The sequence below is a fragment of the Ammospiza nelsoni genome, chromosome 1 (genome assembly GCF_027579445.1).
Source record: "Ammospiza nelsoni isolate bAmmNel1 chromosome 1, bAmmNel1.pri, whole genome shotgun sequence".
In the NCBI taxonomy this organism is placed as follows: Eukaryota; Metazoa; Chordata; class Aves; order Passeriformes; family Passerellidae; genus Ammospiza; species Ammospiza nelsoni.
Genome location: NC_080633.1, coordinates 25,683,153 through 25,700,462, shown reverse-complemented (window position 1 = coordinate 25,700,462; position 17,310 = coordinate 25,683,153). Strand labels below are relative to the sequence as shown.

At 37.3% G+C, this 17,310-nt stretch overlaps 1 protein-coding gene across 4 annotated transcripts in view; it reads left to right on the top strand.

Moving 5' to 3' along the window:
* The window catches only part of SLC25A13 (solute carrier family 25 member 13), a 98,905-nt gene that overhangs the window by 48,889 nt on the left and 32,706 nt on the right, over positions 1–17,310 (top strand). For all 4 annotated transcript variants that reach the window (XM_059481044.1, XM_059481051.1, XM_059481059.1 and 1 more), the window contains exons 5-11: positions 1,103–1,242; positions 7,592–7,738; positions 9,281–9,419; positions 10,248–10,341; positions 10,514–10,598; positions 12,715–12,799; positions 13,252–13,410. In XM_059481044.1, the coding sequence (XP_059337027.1) occupies positions 1,103–1,242; positions 7,592–7,738; positions 9,281–9,419; positions 10,248–10,341; positions 10,514–10,598; positions 12,715–12,799; positions 13,252–13,410 (849 nt within the window). The remainder of the gene's footprint in view (positions 1–1,102; positions 1,243–7,591; positions 7,739–9,280; positions 9,420–10,247; positions 10,342–10,513; positions 10,599–12,714; positions 12,800–13,251; positions 13,411–17,310) is intronic.

Here is a 17,310-nt window from a genome sequence, read left to right as displayed (position 1 = left end):
GACAGGAGCTCGTGGTTTGCACTCCTGGTCTTTATTCCACAAAGCGTGAAGGGAGCAGACCAGCTCCTGGCCCAGCCTGTGGGTAGGGAGTGACTCCTGGGAACCATCTCTCCATGCTCAAAGGAGCTCACAGGAGACAAGAACTGGCTCTTGGCTTGCATTGCTGGAAGAGTCATACAGCAATTAGGAGAGCACAGAGCAGCTGGGAACCTCTGGCCTTAAGCTTGTCTTCAGAGGATTTCTCTGCCCTATTTTTTTGGCTGAGACAAAACTATCATATTGAAGTGGGCTCTGTCCTTTGAGACAAATACTTGCTCAGATCTCTCTGCTGTTTTCATTACTTACAGTATACACTGTCTAGTTGCAGAAACGTGTGGTCCTTACTACTGATTGTGTATCAAATAGTTGCTTTTTCACAGAAACGGCTGTGTGTTACCAGTCTGCCAAGGATGTAGTAAACTGTTGCCCAGTTGTGACTACTAAATATGAAGCTTGTATTTAGGTGTGATCATACTTGTCACAGTGCCCCCCTCTTTGTAAAAGAGATTTAGGTTTAAAATCTGTATAGTTCTGGCAGTAAGTTTTTATTCCTGCTTACCATGTCTCCCCCCATCCCCTGGCCTGCTTGTCAGTGCTCCATAAGTAACTCCAGAAAACTGGATCTTGGAATAATGGTATTTTTGCAGTTGATTTGTTTGAATGTGGTGAGCTCTGGGAAAAATATAAAAGCATGAATTATAGTGATACAAAACTGACATTGTTAGCAGCTTGAAAAGATTATGCTGAAAATTAGCTAGCTTTAATAATCTTTTTATAAATTGTCTTTTAATTTTAATTTTCCCTTGCTTGAACTTGAAATATCTGAGCTCCTTTTAAATAAATGCTGTGCATATAAAACTTCACAAGTAAAAGTATTATTCAGGAACTATTTGTGAGGGTGATGATTTGGGTAAACAAAAAACATTAGGTTTGCTTTACAATGTGTTACTAATTTATATGAACAATATTGCTTTCCTGTTATAAAATATCATATTTGTTTATATGTTTGTCTCTGTTGTTATTTTATTTTATTACTAAATGAACACTTTTCTTTTCTTCCCAGAGGATGCCAAACAAGTTTTTGGCCAGACCACGATTCATCAGCACATTCCTTTTAACTGGAATTCTGAGTTCGTACAGCTGCATTTTGGAAAGGATAGAAAAAGACACCTAACCTACGCCGAGTTCACTCAGTTTTTACTGGTGGGTCTAATACAGTATGGCTTGTCAAGAGTAATGGGAAGGAAGCAAGAATCAAAGTATTTGCAGACTTGCCAAATATCATGCTGGTAGCAAAGTTGAAATACATACCAAGTGTAGGCTTTTACAATCAGAGTGCTGGACTTGTATAGTATGTTGATAAATAGGATATGCTATTGGTAAAACTTCTGATTCAGGCTGGTTTTTTTTCCTTTTCCTTTGTTTTTGCACCTGTATGCAGAAGGTGTTTTTTTTCTACACTGTTGTGTAGATACAGACATGAAATTAAAAAAATAGACTTTGATGTCTGAAAATCTCCTGTATTTTTAAATCTACTAGTCAAAGAATGTTAAATAACAATATTGAACATTTTGGACTCAACTTGCCAGACTCATATTAAGAAGTATTTCTGTCTGTGAACAGTATGTTTGCCAAACATATATTTAATTCAGAGCTGATAGGCAGTAACATTTGTTAAAAGTAATTTCCATACACTTTACTTTTGATCTTTTTTGAATTAAGCTTATCTTAGAGAGAAAAAATTTGCTTGTACCATATAAAGAATAAAATGCTACTTTTTGCAAGGAATTCTCGTCTGTTTGTACTTTCGGGTACTTTGTTACAGGAAGTAAAATATGCTAATAAAAAAAACACCCTATTATCTGTATTTCAGCAGTACTATTAAAAATAGTCTTCAGTAGGAAAAGAGGTGAAACACGTGAGTTTCTTATTTGTATTCCTCCTGAATACTTAATGCCTGTATTAGTATTTACACTAGAGAATTTTAAAATGGGAACCTGCTTCAAGACTGCCAGGTTTCTTTTTTTCTTGTTTACACAAGTATGTTAGTTCACAGTAGGAGGTGGTATCATTTTGATGAGGAATAATTAAGATAATGCTATTGAGACAAATGTTTCAAATTGACTTTGTAGAACAGAGCCTAATTAACTTTGTATGAAGAGGACGTCAGGTATCACATGATTAAATCATATTCCCTTAGGCTTTGTATTGACTATTGTAACTCCTAAGTAGCTAAGACATAAACCAGTTTTGTGACAGAAATAGGAATCAGAACCTCTTTTGAATGAAAAAGCAAATGTGCTGCTTGATTAGGAAAAAATGCCTCTGGCAACGTGTTCTGGTATCTCCTTCCAGCTACAGAATAAGACTCGGAAATGTATCTTGATTTTGGTGATTTAAAGTCAGTTTTAAAAAAATACCAGTCCTGTTTGCTTGATCTGTTTGCTTAAAGATATGAGGAAAACCTGTAGAAAAACTCAGAATAAAAATGCAACACTTGCTAACTATTAAAAAAAACCCCCAAAAATATGTGTGTGCAAGGGTTGTTGAGAGAGGTTAAGAGAGTTTAGAGTCACAGACCTAAAAGAGCTTGCAATGATAAGGCTAGGTATTTGGAATATTTAGGTTCTATCTTTGGGTTCTTTTATTTTTTAAACTTTATTAGGAAAAGCAAGCACTGAGGGAGGAGTTTTCTAACTTTGGAGATTAGTCCCAACTATTAGGCTTTCTTCTCATCTTGTGGAGGGATGTTTCTCTTACTTGAAAGGACTTTACTTAGACGGGATGATACTGTGGGGATAATTGGTTGTGCTGGAAGGTATCAGTGGTCCTAATGAACCAGCCAGCCCTTTTGGTGATGATCCATATAGGTCAGAGCATAACACAGGAGAATAAGGATGACAATTCTGGGTGTCTCCAGAGAGGTGAGAGGCACTCCGGAAAAGTTCTAATGCTGCTAATAAAGATGCTCTCAGCATTGGTGCAGGCAGCACGGATTTTCAAATAAATTAATTGCTGAAGCTGCCTATTACCAGTACAATCTATTAGGATGCTCAGTCAGTCACAGTAATTGGGCACATCTGTTTACCCACTTTCTAGAACTGTAAATCCTTGAATCACAAAAGTTTCCCTGCTGATTCTTGCCTTGCAGCGTTGTATTACAGACACTGAAGTTTGGGCACAGAAATAGCTCTCGGCACAAAGTGGAGAGTTACTGCTCACAGGCGTGGAAATCTTCCTTTAAGCTTTGTAACCTTTGGTATTCAGCTTTTCCTTCTGACATTCTGCCTGTGCATGAGTCAGTCTTTTTAGTCTGATGTCTAGACCTTGGACCTTAGACAGCAGGAGACCACAGTGGATACCAAATTACCTTTCTGCATTCCTGATGTGTGAATGCACTTTACATTGCCCTTAACATGGACCAGATGGTTCTGTAAGGCGCTTCAGGTACTGCTTTGTAAGTACAATGCAATTTGCAACTTTTAATGGAATAATCTAGCTAGATTCATTCCTTTACATTGGGTCCTATTATGTCACATAAACTTGTTCCATGATCATTATCTGTTGAAGCATTTGGACTAATCATCACTTCTGGCAAAGCTCAAGGTAGTTGGAAAATAACATTAGTGTGTTTTATCCATGCACAAGATGGATCTCTTGTGGCTTTAAATATGAAGTGTTTATATGGGATTCTGAATATTTATATTCTTCCAGCACTTCTTCTGTCTGCAATAAGAGAGATGCCTTAAAGTATAGCCTCCAAACTCCTTGGCTTTAATGCAGTTAACAATCTATTTGCATCAACCTAAAGCTCAAGGTGTGTTATTTTACCCAGCTTATTTGCTAGCTTAAAATTAGCTCATCTATCTATACTATATATCATTCATATGTATCTGTTTGGATATGATCCTGTTCCATCATAGTGGCAAGTCTGCCTTATGAAGAGCAACATCAGCCCCTTTCTCAGCATGTAAAATCTATTTCACACAATTAATTTTAACATATGCTTATATGTGGGCCTGGTAAAACCATTTCTGCATTGTCTGGGAATTTATTTACGCCCAGAATATTAGTTGAATTAGTATTCTCTATAATTGAACCTTGGGATCTACTCCAGTGGCAAAGATTGTGTTGTATCTGGTGACTTGTAGATCCATTGGGATGGAATGCAAGCATAAAATTTTATCTAAGTGGAAGGTAAAGAAGCTTTTAATGAGCTATAAGTGAAAGCTGAGGTAAAATCTCTAGGTAGGAAATAATTTCATTAGAATTCTGGTGCCAGCATGCCTGCCATGATGTATGAATTAATTTTTCACAGAGTCTTATGCTACCTGGGGGAATTCTGGACTTCCAGCATCAAGGAAGATGCTTGTTTTGGATGTATATCTAAGTTTACAGAAAGTCTAGTTGGAAAAGGTTCTTTAGGATGTGTAATTTGTATTTCAAAGTAATGACGATTGTAGTTCTTTAAATCTGAGTCTGTCTAGGTAAAATAATATGGGACAGAAATAAAATTTATAAGTATAAATAAAATAAAATCATTTTAAGTCAGATAGCATCTCTGAAGACAACAGCTTTGCTTTATTGTTTTTCAGTTTATTTTTAAGGTGATATTTTTATATTAGCTGCATATACACAACATATGTTACAACATCTGATCAAGAATTTCCTGATAAATTGCCAGTAGCTAGTGAGCTCTTTTTGAAACATGGTTTTGCTGTGAGTAATCTCAACTTTCAGGCATGGAGGCTGCAGGTATGGATAGCCTTTTGGGGTAAACACTTCAAGGAGTTTATTGCATTGATGGCATTGTGCAGTGATTAGAAATGTCTGGTTTGTTTGTGACAGCAGGGATTGTGTGTTACCATGTGATTGTCTGCATGTTCTTGTGTGCCATACTGCTGCCATCCGTGGTCATGGCTTGGAAATGTCATGTGGCTGAGGATCCCTGTGCTTCTTTCTTCTTGGTGTAACTGGATAATGTGTAGCACTGCTCAAAATAACCATAGCCTAAAAAGTCTCTGCCTTCCTGAGGTCAGTCTTCTTTATCTGTGTGCAGTATGCATAAACCATTTTGAACTGGAACTTAGTTTCTGAACTAGGGAGGAGGTGGGAATAAGGAGTTTCAGAAGACTGGCATCATCCCATTCAGAGTTTTGTCTTGCTGTCTGTCTACAGCTAAATGACTCTTTTCTGGCTGACAAGGAGGGGCAGCACCAAGACCTTGACAATGTGTTTAAACAAGTGGGATAATTCTCTCCAGTGGCTTCCAGTTTACCAGGAAAATTGGAACGACTCACATTTGCCAGGAGAGGATGGGGTGTTTTGGCTTGTTCTCAGCTGTAGCACCAGCAGGCTTTTTGCAGTCAGCTGGGGGATGACAAGAAACATGCACTTGATGCACCTCTCTGGAGCATGAGCCCTGCTCTGTTCTGTGGCTGAGACATCACTGTCACCCAAGGTCACTCCAATGGTACAATACCTCCAGATTCACTGATGGGTGTGCAGGGACAGGAACAGATTGGACTTCTGCAAGTGGTGTCCAGGTTTTTTTACTGTGTTTTAGTGCTGGATTCTTCCAACAAAACTCTGCCAGGAGTTTCAGTGGTTAAAACAAATTGAATGAAGGAAGGAGACGAAAGCAACATGCACTGTTTCCCATGTAATCCTTCTGCTAAATGCAATTGATTTTTTTCTATGGTGGTGCTTCCATTTAATGACAAACATTTTTGTTCATTTGTTCATACGTTTCTACCTGCTAGGTGATGAGTGTTTAGGATACAGGCTTTATTATACTTAACTCCTCTACAGAGCTCTCTGCCTCCAAGCAGTTTTCTGCCTCAAACTGATGAAGTCTTTTTGTGTTTTTGTGCTCATCTCACCATAAACCTTCCAAAATTGCTTCCTTCCAAATTTCTGTTGAAATTGTAGTCTCAATTGGAGTGCAGTAAGAACTTGTGTGGCTGCATCCAGCCAGAGTGAGTATTATTGCTGAATTGTTACACTTCAACATAGAGGTCTGTAATGTAAAGAAAATGTGGCTGAACTGAAATTGTACCACTTCAAATTATAACCCCCACAAGCGTTTCCCATCAAAATAAGAAATTTCAGATTAATTCTGGAGTGAAACATTGATCAGTCTTTTCCCCCTCACCCCTTTCTTCCCTCTGCCTAATATATTAGGAGGTTTTCATCATACAGGGTACATTGCTGTAATTAGTAACTAAGAACAAAATTGGCAAAGTCAGAAGGCTGAAATAAAAATACAAGCATGGTTTGAGTGGCAGTGTGAACTGAGTGAATAGAAGGAGAGAGGGGTGGCATGTGTAGGCCTCTGGCAGGTCTGATCCTACTCCATCTGAATTTGCCTTTCACCTTTCACTCTTTATTTCCTTGGATGCTGCTGTGAGACAAATATCAACTTTTGGAAATCATATATACTGTGGATACTTCATGATGGTGACTCTTGACTAGCTCGAGTCTTGTATTAGTATGTATTTTGAGGCACATATTTGCAAATATAATGGAAATAGCTGGATAGTGCCATGGTCCACTGCAAGACTTGCTCCATATTGTTGACTAATCAGTTTTTCCAGTGAAGAAGTTTTTATAATCCTTGAAACTTTAAGGGGATACATGGCAATGATTTGTATTCCTCCATTCAACTAAAAATTACAGGTTGGGAAGTCTAATTACATCACCAGAATTTTTAGGGTTTTTTTACAAACCTGTAGAACTGAACAAAAATTCATATGTAATATCCAGCTATTATCTGTGCAGGATTATTCCTTTTAAGTGACAAAAAAATAAAGTAGTCTAACAGTCATTTAAGAAGAAAGGGTGAAGGTCACAGTAGGAGAAGATACAACTTTGAGAGATTATATACTTTTTTTCTCTTTTCTTTCACAAGGAGATTTGAATCACAAAATGAGATTATCAGGTGGTTGTATCAGATAATATTTATGCCTGTTACTACTACTGAAATACTGAGAACTGATATTTAATCAGTCATGAGACAAGGAGTTCTAAATTAAACTGCTGGTGTCTTTTGCAGACAACTTTAAGTGAGGATGCTCTTTGAGGGAATCCTTTCCAGATTAGTAGGTGTCTACATGGAAATCTCTGATGATTTCATTGTCCTTGTTCAGGGAGTAATGAGTGCTTTTACAGAAAGTATTTTGACCTGCTGTGACACATGCAATAAACTGGGTAATGCACATCATGGAAAACTTTAATGTTCATAGTGGGAGATTACTTGCACTGGTGTGCTGGTATGTGTTCTCCATTTCTCAGTTAAATTAATTGCATGACATAATGTCCAGACAGCAAAGAAATCATGATGTTGTCCTAGATGCTGAGGTCAATGATAGAGACCATAGGAAAGGCTGAATAGAAAAGGCTGAAATTTACATAAAACATACATATAACAGCCAATTAAAATTCGGTTACATGTAGTTGTGTTTTGTCAGGTATGCATTACTTATATTAAATGTAACTGTTAAGGTGATTATTTTGAACCTAACTGCCTTTTTTTCCCCCCATATATTTTCAGGAGATACAATTAGAACATGCAAAACAAGCCTTTGTACAGAGAGACAATGCTCAGTCTGGAAGAGTGACAGCCATGGACTTCAGGGACATTATGGTCACCATCCGGCCACACATGCTGACACCATTCGTAGAAGAATGTCTAGTAGCTGTGAGTAGTTCTGGTATCCCAGCTGGCAGACCTGGGATACAGATGTGAAATTCCTTTTCTTATTAGCCTTGACTACTACACAACACATAGTCCAGCCTGAGATTGCATGTTTTGAAGTCTAGCAGTTCTTATCTACACATATGAAAATTAACCCTGATTGCTGAATAAATATCCTCAAGGGTCTTGTTTCAGAGACAAAAGACAAAGTATGTAGATGGACCTTAGTAATGGCCTACAAATGTTGAGTTTGCCTTTTTCCAGCCATTCCATCACAGCAGACTGTGTCAAATATTTTTTAATGCCATTACATCCCACTTAGGATATCATCCTCAAAGAACTTGCTTTGTAATGTAAATTCTAAGCTCCTGAGTGTGATTTGCAAGTACCGGGGACAATGTATGAATTGGAACATCAGCCAATGACATTCACTGTATCTTGACCGATAGTTTTTACACTTGACTGTATATTTTGTCTCAGTTTGGAGTGCATAAAGAAAAGAGGTACATTTGGTTTTGACCACAGTTTATAATTTTGTGAACTTGTAGCAGCACATTCCAAGTAATCCAAAATTTGGCCATATTCAGGTTTGAAGATCTGCTTAAAGGTCTGTTCTGCTTTGACTTGCAAGGAAGAGATGTCATCACTTCACTTGCAATTGTGAAGTGATGCGTAGTGCAAACTCTTACCAGAATATTAGAAGATGCATGCAGCAAAAAGCATAGCCAGAAGATTTAGGAACTGACAGTGAGACTTGATACTTTTCTTTTGGCTCTCTCACAATCTTGTTACCAGCTTTCCTGTGTCATATGCTCTGTCATAAAACATCAGGTATGATTTTTGATTATCCCTCAATGTCAGTTAAAATTTGGCAAGCTTATGCATATTTTTTTCAGAAATTTGCTTGATCATTTATCTTATAATTTAAATAGTGAATTGATCCAATATTTTTTTCTGTGTGCAGACCCATCACCACTTTAAGACAAAGGTTTAGTCTCAGTTCTCATTTGAAAATGAGTAACTGTTCAAACCTTATTGTTCCCATTATGTTTAACTGCCTGATATAAGCCTGAGAGCTTACTGCTGGTTTTCCATGACTTGAAATGCCTGTGAATTTAAAGGTTTCAATTGACCTTTTTCAGAATATGTTTTGGTTTTGTTGAAATTTTCTATATAGTAATATGCTTTACATGTAGAAGTAGATTTCCTCATTATTAGAAATAAGCCGACTTATGAAACATTTCCAACTGAAGCAGGACTGAAACTTGAACTTTGTAAATTACTACTGGTTATGTTGTTATAATCCTGCATATGTATTTGTTTAGGTTTGTAGGGTGGGGAGAGTTTTATATTCTGGTCATGATTAGTTTCAGTAACATAAGAATCTTTCGTAGTTTAAAGTTCTTTATTTTGAAGGTTTTTTTGAAAAAGCAAGCCTGTGTTGCTGTCACTCTTGTAAAAGAACATTGTTTGAAAACTTTCATTTCAAGTTTTTTTTAGTCTTGTAACAATCTCTGTTCTCTTTTCCTCTTTTACTGTCTCTAGGCTGCTGGAGGTACCACTTCCCATCAGGTCAGCTTTTCCTATTTTAATGGATTTAATTCTCTCCTTAACAACATGGAGCTCATTAGAAAGATCTACAGTACTCTGGCTGGAAATAGAAAAGATGTGGAAGTCACTAAAGGTTGGTAGAAATATTTGCAGTCTGGAAGTTTCCTTGGGTATTTGAATGGAGGGAAAGACCTCATCTGTATGCTTTTAAATCAGTGGGGGCAGGGGGGAAGCCTGCCTTGTTACCACTCCTTGGTTTGCCACTCAGTTTTGTGCAGTCCTGTCACAGTGCACCCTCCAGCTTTTTCATTTTGTTTCAATCAGAAAAAGGTCCTAGTAAACTGGTGGTGGGGGCAGGGTGAGGAAAGTATGTAAAGATATTTAAAAGTTTAAAAAACTTCCTAGGACTCCTGCCAAATTGGCAGCCTATTAAAGTGACCTTCAAGGGTAGTTGAAGAATTCCATAAACTTGTATTGGCGGCACAGTAAGCTGATCTACAAGCTTGGAACAAGATGTTATCTGCTATATCTAACCACTTTTATAGAGAATTCCCTGTGCAACACCAGAGTTTCATTAATGTGGCCTCCTGGGACTATGCATGAAAAGTTCCACATCTCTTGACTCCTGTTTTGGGGGTTTTTCTTTGTTTGCTTTTTATTTTATATTTTTCCCTCTGACCTGCAGCTGATTGATACCGTATGTCAAATATCCTAAATCCTGCTGGTAGTACTAAGCTTTAAGACCAGAGAGTTGTACTTACTTGCATGAAGGACAGACCATTTAAAGCACACATTTATGTAGTGACAGGAGCATTTCTGTGTTGGGTAACTTACTCCCCTTTCACCCTCCCCAACCAGCGTCTTCTACTTTATACTGAAATATAGTGCAACTTTGGGGTGCTCTGGATTATTTCTTCTGGTTTGATTTCATTTAATTTTCTGTATTTTTATTCTGTTGCAGAGGAGTTTGTTCTGGCAGCCCAGAAATTTGGTCAGGTTACACCCATGGAAGTTGACATCTTGTTTCAGTTAGCAGATCTTTATGAGCCACGAGGGTAAGCGGAGAATTATCTATCCTCCTCTCTTTTCTCTTCTCTTTTTCTTGGAAGGAGTGGGAGATGATGTTGGGGAGCAAGAGAGTGTAGTGTAGTGGCCCACGTGCAGGTAACTTTTAGTGATCTGAAAAGCAACCTCTAAGTGAACACTAATGTGAATTAATTTCCTCAGGCGCATGACGTTAGCTGACATTGAGAGAATTGCTCCTCTGGAGGAAGGGACGTTGCCCTACAACCTGGCTGAGGCTCAGAGGCAGGTAAGAACAGAAGCCAGCAGGATGCTGTCATTTGTTTCCAGGGCCAGGTAAATAGACAGCCAACCTCTTCCTGTTGTTGTCATCTAAGTTGCTTTTCTCTTGTGTTCTGTAATAACTGTGAGGAGTAACATCTTGTTAGAATTTATTTTTTAACTGTTCTCTCCATCTCTTTGTGCCCCTTCCTCTTGGGCTCCATTTTAACAGGTCAAATGTTACTTACTTTGGAAAGGTAATATGTATAGCAGTGTCATCTAGCCAGTCAGTAAATATTAGATGCATGCTTCATTAAGGTGTTTATGTTTTGTGATTCTGTTGCTCTGTGTTCTTTTTAATGAGGAAAAGAGAAAAAAATTAAAATTCAGCATCTAGCCTATGAAATGGCAGCCCTTATTCTGAACACATATGCATGTTCCTGGCTTTGCAGTGTTCTCTGCTTTGCTTTATGCTCTGCTGAATATCAAAATTGGAGAGCTTATGTATAGAATAATATCACAGTTTCAGTAAAAGTATGTCCAAAACCTAAAGGATATTTACTTTCAGTGGTATAACCACAAATGGACTTTTTTTTTGATTTTGAGGCAAAAGGAAATAGGAGTTTTCTTTAAATGTCAAACCAGTTATCTTTTAGTTTTCGTATTATCATATTTTGTATTTTCATTGACACAAGTTTCTATATAGATAGATTTTAAACTAACCCTCCTGTTTGTCTCTATTTTAAGGCAGTCTTAACTTTGTGTCTTGTGAGACTAAGGGCTTTTTGTTGGTTTTCTTTTTTCCTGCTCTGGGTCTGTGCGGAGACGCCAGTTTGACCACAATGAGTTGATCCAGGCTACATTTTTAGGACTACCAGGCCATAAGCCAGGCCTCTGTGTGTGTGTGTGTACACATGAGTCTCTTTTTCTTCTCTTTTTTCTTCTCCTGCCTCCCCTACATGTGAACACCCCCACCACACCTCCAAGACAGTATCTGGGGTGGTGGTTTTCTGTTTGTTCAAGCACTGACTAAATGGTAATGATGCTGGGCTGAATTCAAGTGAGCTGGCTCCCAAAAGCTCACCATCTATTCCTAGAAGACTCCTAAAGGAGTTAAAAGCATTTGCATTGAGCTGAATATCAAGTAACATAAGTTACAATAGGTGGCAGTAAAAGGTAGAGAAAACTGTGAGATGAAAGTAGCAGCTTCTTCACTTTTTCTTTGGGGCCACTGTCTCTGCGACCATGATTTATGTTGTTCCAAGAGGTGAGGACAATGAACAATGATCCTTAAATCTTTCCATTTCTTCTGTGTATGCATCCCACCTTTTAATTTTTTTCCACCCAATTCCTTTTTAATGTCAGCTGCTTGATGCTGAGACTGAAAAGATTTTCAGCTACATTGATATCTTTAATTTATTTCTGGTCATCTCCACCTATATTGGAATTAACTAAAATGTAAACACAGGAAAATGTATACATATTTTTATTTTGTTGCTTTACTTATAGTATCCTAAAAAGAACATATTGCAAAAAGTGCTAGTAAGTATGAAAGATTTAATGCCTCTGCAGAACTTTTGTTTTCTTCATTATTGTCCTTCATTAGATAGCGATTTTAAATCTGGAACACTTCTGAAATTTGTTTTTCATTGAGTTGAATCTAGCACTCATAGACTGTGAGCAAAATGAAATTGTGGGGATGCTTTATGGAACCTTATTTTCCTTCAGCTAATCTGTGTGAATGCTTGCATACTTGTTTTCGTAGCCTGGGAAGTAATAGATGTACCTGGTTTTGGCAACAGTAGAAAGAAATTCCAAGCTGGAGTTGCTTTTAGCTGTAGAAGATTAATGACTGAAGAGGCAATATGTAAGCCCTCATTTAGACCATTGATTTTAGATTTGTATAATTTTGTTGTAGTATCTATTTTCTTTCCTATTCCACTCTGAAGAGGGTGCCTTATATGACGCTTAGAGATCAGTGGAAAAGAAATAATAATTGAGAACAAAATCTCTAGTGTATTGTGGAATTTTTTCCAGGTATCCATATACTTATATCTGTCTGATCATGAAATGTTCTCTTGGGAAATGAGATGTTTTGATTATTTTTCTTGTCTTTCTTTGTGTTTTAAATCCTGCCTTGACAGAAAGCTTCAGGCGATGTGTCTCGACCTGTTCTCATCCAGATTGCAGAATCAGCGTACAGGTTTGCCCTTGGTTCAGTTGCTGGAGGTTAGTCATGGCTGAGCAAAAGAATATTCATCTTCACTGTTTGGGTTTTTTCTTCTTTTCTTTTGCCCTTCTTCTCCTTCTGCCTCTCATTTAAGTGTTAAAGGCTTCTCAGACTTTCCCTAGGAGCTGTGTCTAAGGGGTGGGATGACTGTAATATTGAAGGGGAAAGGATCATGTCTACAAGAATTTTGGAATTTATGAGCTGTTGGAGTTTCCAGGTGGTGTCGCTATCTGATTTGTCCCCAGAAATATTTCAGGAAAATTAAATTAATAATGAGGTAGGACTGGAAAGTGTATTTGGTTAAAACTGTGTGAGGTATTTTAATGTATCTAGAACATACTATGAAAAAATAAAAACAACCTGATATGTTAGATGTAAATGTGAAAGATGACAGTTGCAGTCAGTGCAAATGCAAAGTCATGTTTTCTTATAGCTTGTATTTTATTTGCAGCTGTTGGAGCCACTGCAGTGTACCCAATTGATTTAGTGAAAACTCGTATGCAAAACCAGCGTTCTACAGGCTCTTTTGTGGGAGAACTAATGTACAAAAACAGCTTTGATTGCTTCAAGAAAGTGCTGCGTTATGAAGGTTTCTTTGGGCTTTATCGAGGTAAGTTTAAAAGGTGTTATATACTAATGATAAGATACTATTAAGAGTTTTGTGTGACTGGATTTTTGAGTCTTTTTAATTCAGACTTCAGTTTGCTTCTTTGTTACAGGGGAAGGATTTGCAAACTTCTCAGTAATTAAAACTTCACTGTAATGAGAACATTGCTGTAGGACCTATCTGTCCTTTCTCTCCTCATCTGCCATAGGGGAATATTAGCAATTTCCTACAGCAAAAATATATTGTTAGTAAAGTTCTAATTTCCTTAGCAGTGCTTAGTGCCTAGAGTGTTTTATCCTGTTTGGTAAGAAATTAGATCATCTATGGGTTTTTGTTCCTTGCAGTACTTTTTGTTGTGTTTCTTTTGAGACAAAAAGGTCTTTACAAACCAGTTGCATTTGCTTCAGTAATCTTTGGAAATAGTAATCTTTATCAAGTTTTATGTATATCTTTTCTTGGGTTGTCACTGTGGAGTCAGCCAGAGTGATTCATTGGGTGTCAGCCCACTTATCTTTATATATGAAACCAATACACTTAAGTTACAAAGTTATCCATTCCAACCTGCCTTTATAGCCAGTGGAGAAGGCTCCAAAATCCATTGACCCAGTTCAGGATGTAAATCATACTCACTTTGGATATCTTAGATAAGTGCCTGAAGTTAAATGGTGGCTTTTTTTTTTGTTCTGTCCTTGTCCCAGTTGTGGCATCAGTGGTGTCAGTTCAGGTAATTCAAGAGGAGTCATAAAGAATCAGGGACCTCAGCATGAGATTCCTGTTCTTGTCTGTTACAGAGTTAAAGTAAATTATATTTCTGATGTCACAATTATTGAAATCTTTTATGCCCCTCTGCCATATTCATAGGGGAGAATTTGAAACTTGCATTACCGACTTCATTTTTGCCTAGCTTGTTTAGAAACTTCTTTTCACTTGTGAAATAAGAATATTGTAACGAAAGAAATTATTTGTTAAAGGCAGCTGAATAAGGAATGAAGAGCAGAGGATTTTAGTAACATATTGTTATGAACTGGCAAAGCTGTGTGCACCTTAAAAAAAAGTAACAATTCCTAAAACAATGTGGGAAACAACATTAAAACTAGGTGGTGTGATAGATGTCCACACTCTAACATATGACCTGAGTGGCTAAGTAGCTCCTCTGCAAAATACAGACTCTGTAATTATTTCAGCACAATTGGAGATGGGAAGGCTCTCTTATTACTGACTGAGTTTGAGGCCATTTTTGGAGTAGACATAATAATTTAATAAAGAGTACTGACATGGTCTCTATTTTGTAAGGATTTATAGCAATCAGGATCTTTCAAAAGTCACAGTTATTGCCTAAAGAACCAAATGTATTCTTTGCAAATTTTTTTCTGTTTCTTCTAGTATCCTGAAAGAATAAGTATGCAGAATTCTACTATTGCCTCCTTCTGTCTTATTGAAATTCTGAAGGACAGTGATTTTTTTCACCCAGGGAAAAAAAAAACAGATAAAAACTCAGAAATGTCATAAATGCATGTTCTTAGCTCCGTTTGCTTGTCCTGAGTTTGGAATGATTTTTTTCATTGCCAGGTTTAGGGAATCTTAGGAAACTTCATCAGTATTGGTTGTCCTTCCATTCTCCATCATCTTTACTGCTTTCCAGTTTTCCAAGGAATACTGAATAGTGAAATCTCAGTTTGGTGGAGCTGAACTTCTAAGATCAGGCCAATAATTTACTTTCTGGCTTATATAGTCAAATAGCATCATTTTAGAGGCAAATTGAGACCTGCTGTTCCACAAATTCTCTCCTTAAAGAGCACTCTCACTTAGTTCTTTTTAAAGAAGCAAATAGAGAAAACTGCTTAAAAATCTGCATCTCCTTCTGTGCAGTTCTGCAAGTTCAGACTGTTGCTCACTCTCTCAGGAGATATTGAAGAAAGTTATGGAGTAGAGTGCAGAAGGAAGTTTCCAGTTAAGCTTGAGAGGAAGGAAGATTTGAAAGGAGCATTTTATAGATTAGTGTAATTACCCAATGTAATACAGTAAACATTTAGCAAGAGTCATCTTATTCTAGTCTTGAATTCTACCCTAGGTAGGACACACTACAGAGTACATTACTTTTTACTACTCATCCATCACTGCAATCCTTTCTTCAGCTGATTTCTTCAGGGTTAAGTCAATGTGGGTGGTTTTTTCCCACTGAAGGAGGGAGTAATCACTGGGAGACTTCTCCTTGGCTGAGTAGATGCAAAAGCTTTTTAAAAATTCTACTAGAAACATTTAGAGCAGTGGTCGCTTTGTCATGATGCACTTCAAGAAAGCAAGCAGAAATTATAAGCCCCACTCTGAACTCAGATATTCTTAATAAAAGGCTCATATTTCCATCCAACAAAGTGAACTAATTTTTCTTTTTTGTGTCACTGTTTTTTTCCAAACTTGGTTTTAAACCACCACCTCAGATAAGGATAAATTACACCATCTTGTGGATATATAGGGAGCACTAAATTTCGTTTGATGTTAGTTTGGTTCTAAGTGTAATCAATGTTTCCACTGAGAAGACTCTTGGATTAAAAAAAAAATCAAACCAACAAAAACAAACATGATATAAACCTCTGTAGAGTCTTTATAATATGCATTATATGAATACTGTGTAGTTAGCATTTTTTAAAGACTTTATATCTGAGATAAATTTTTCATCTGTCTCTCAGCATGGCTGAAAAGAATGCTCATCTCATATACCTGTAATTTACTGTTGTGTCTATGTTTGTACCTGAAATGCATATTTAGAAATCACAGGTGTTTTTATACATGCAAATTTAAGAAAATTTTGAAAGCTGTGATTTGTCAAGGTCTCTTCCAACTGGTGAGGTCACCTACATGTCATAATAGAATTTTAATCAGAAGTCCACCTGATGAGTCACAGAATGCTTCACAGACTTAAACGGAGCATCCAGTAGAGATTATTTCACACATACTTGATGGAAGTTTCATGGAAAGTTTAAGTACCAGAGATAAAATGTAGTTTAGGAGGATGTTTGGTAGCCATGCTGTTAATGCCACTTTGCCTGGAGGATGGAAAAGAGAGGGAATTCTATTGAAGACACTGTCATCTGTGGTCATTAGCTGTTCAGGAGCTTGTTTGTTAGTTTTATTTCTGTTGATGGTGCTTCTAGCCCTGCAGTGACTCCAAATGCGATCTAATTTAGATTTTAATGATTTGTTCATCATCCAGCTTCATCATTACTGATGGACTCCCATGCTAATGATGCAAAAAGACTGTGGCAGAAGCTTTCCTTCCAAATTATGCAATGGCATAGCATATATATGATGGGGAACTACAAGCCTACTTGTACCCCAAGTTCTGTCAAAGCACAACATCTTCAGGAAATACCCCATTTCCAGTTTGAGGGAGCTATATTTGAATGGCAACTGGTGATTAATTGTCTAGTTTATTGTGTGAATCCTGTAATGGAAATATGTGGCAGTTTTCCATTACTGCCTTCCTGTGAGATGCCCTAATGGTTTCAAATATTTTATCTAGACTGAGCAACAGAACCTTCAGTAACTGTTTTGCCTAATACAAAGGGAAAATCACATCTGTTACATGGTGTGAAACTGAAACTTCCCTGTTAGACATCTAAAAAAATACTTTGTTCCAGTAAGATTTTTGTTTCTCAGTGCTATCAGTACAGCTGGGCTGGACGAGCTGTTGTGTGTGTGTTCACAATGTATTTAGACTGCTTTCAGAAAATAACTTGTAGGGTGTCACAAAATGAATGCAGCTTTTGGTGCTCTGTCTTGCACACACCTTCCCCTTCCCTGAGAGTCCCACTATGACAGTGTGTCAGATACAAAGTGGTACATTGTAATTGCTGCTAAAAAGCCTTGGATATAAAAAGGCACTGAATAATGTGTTTACTATGT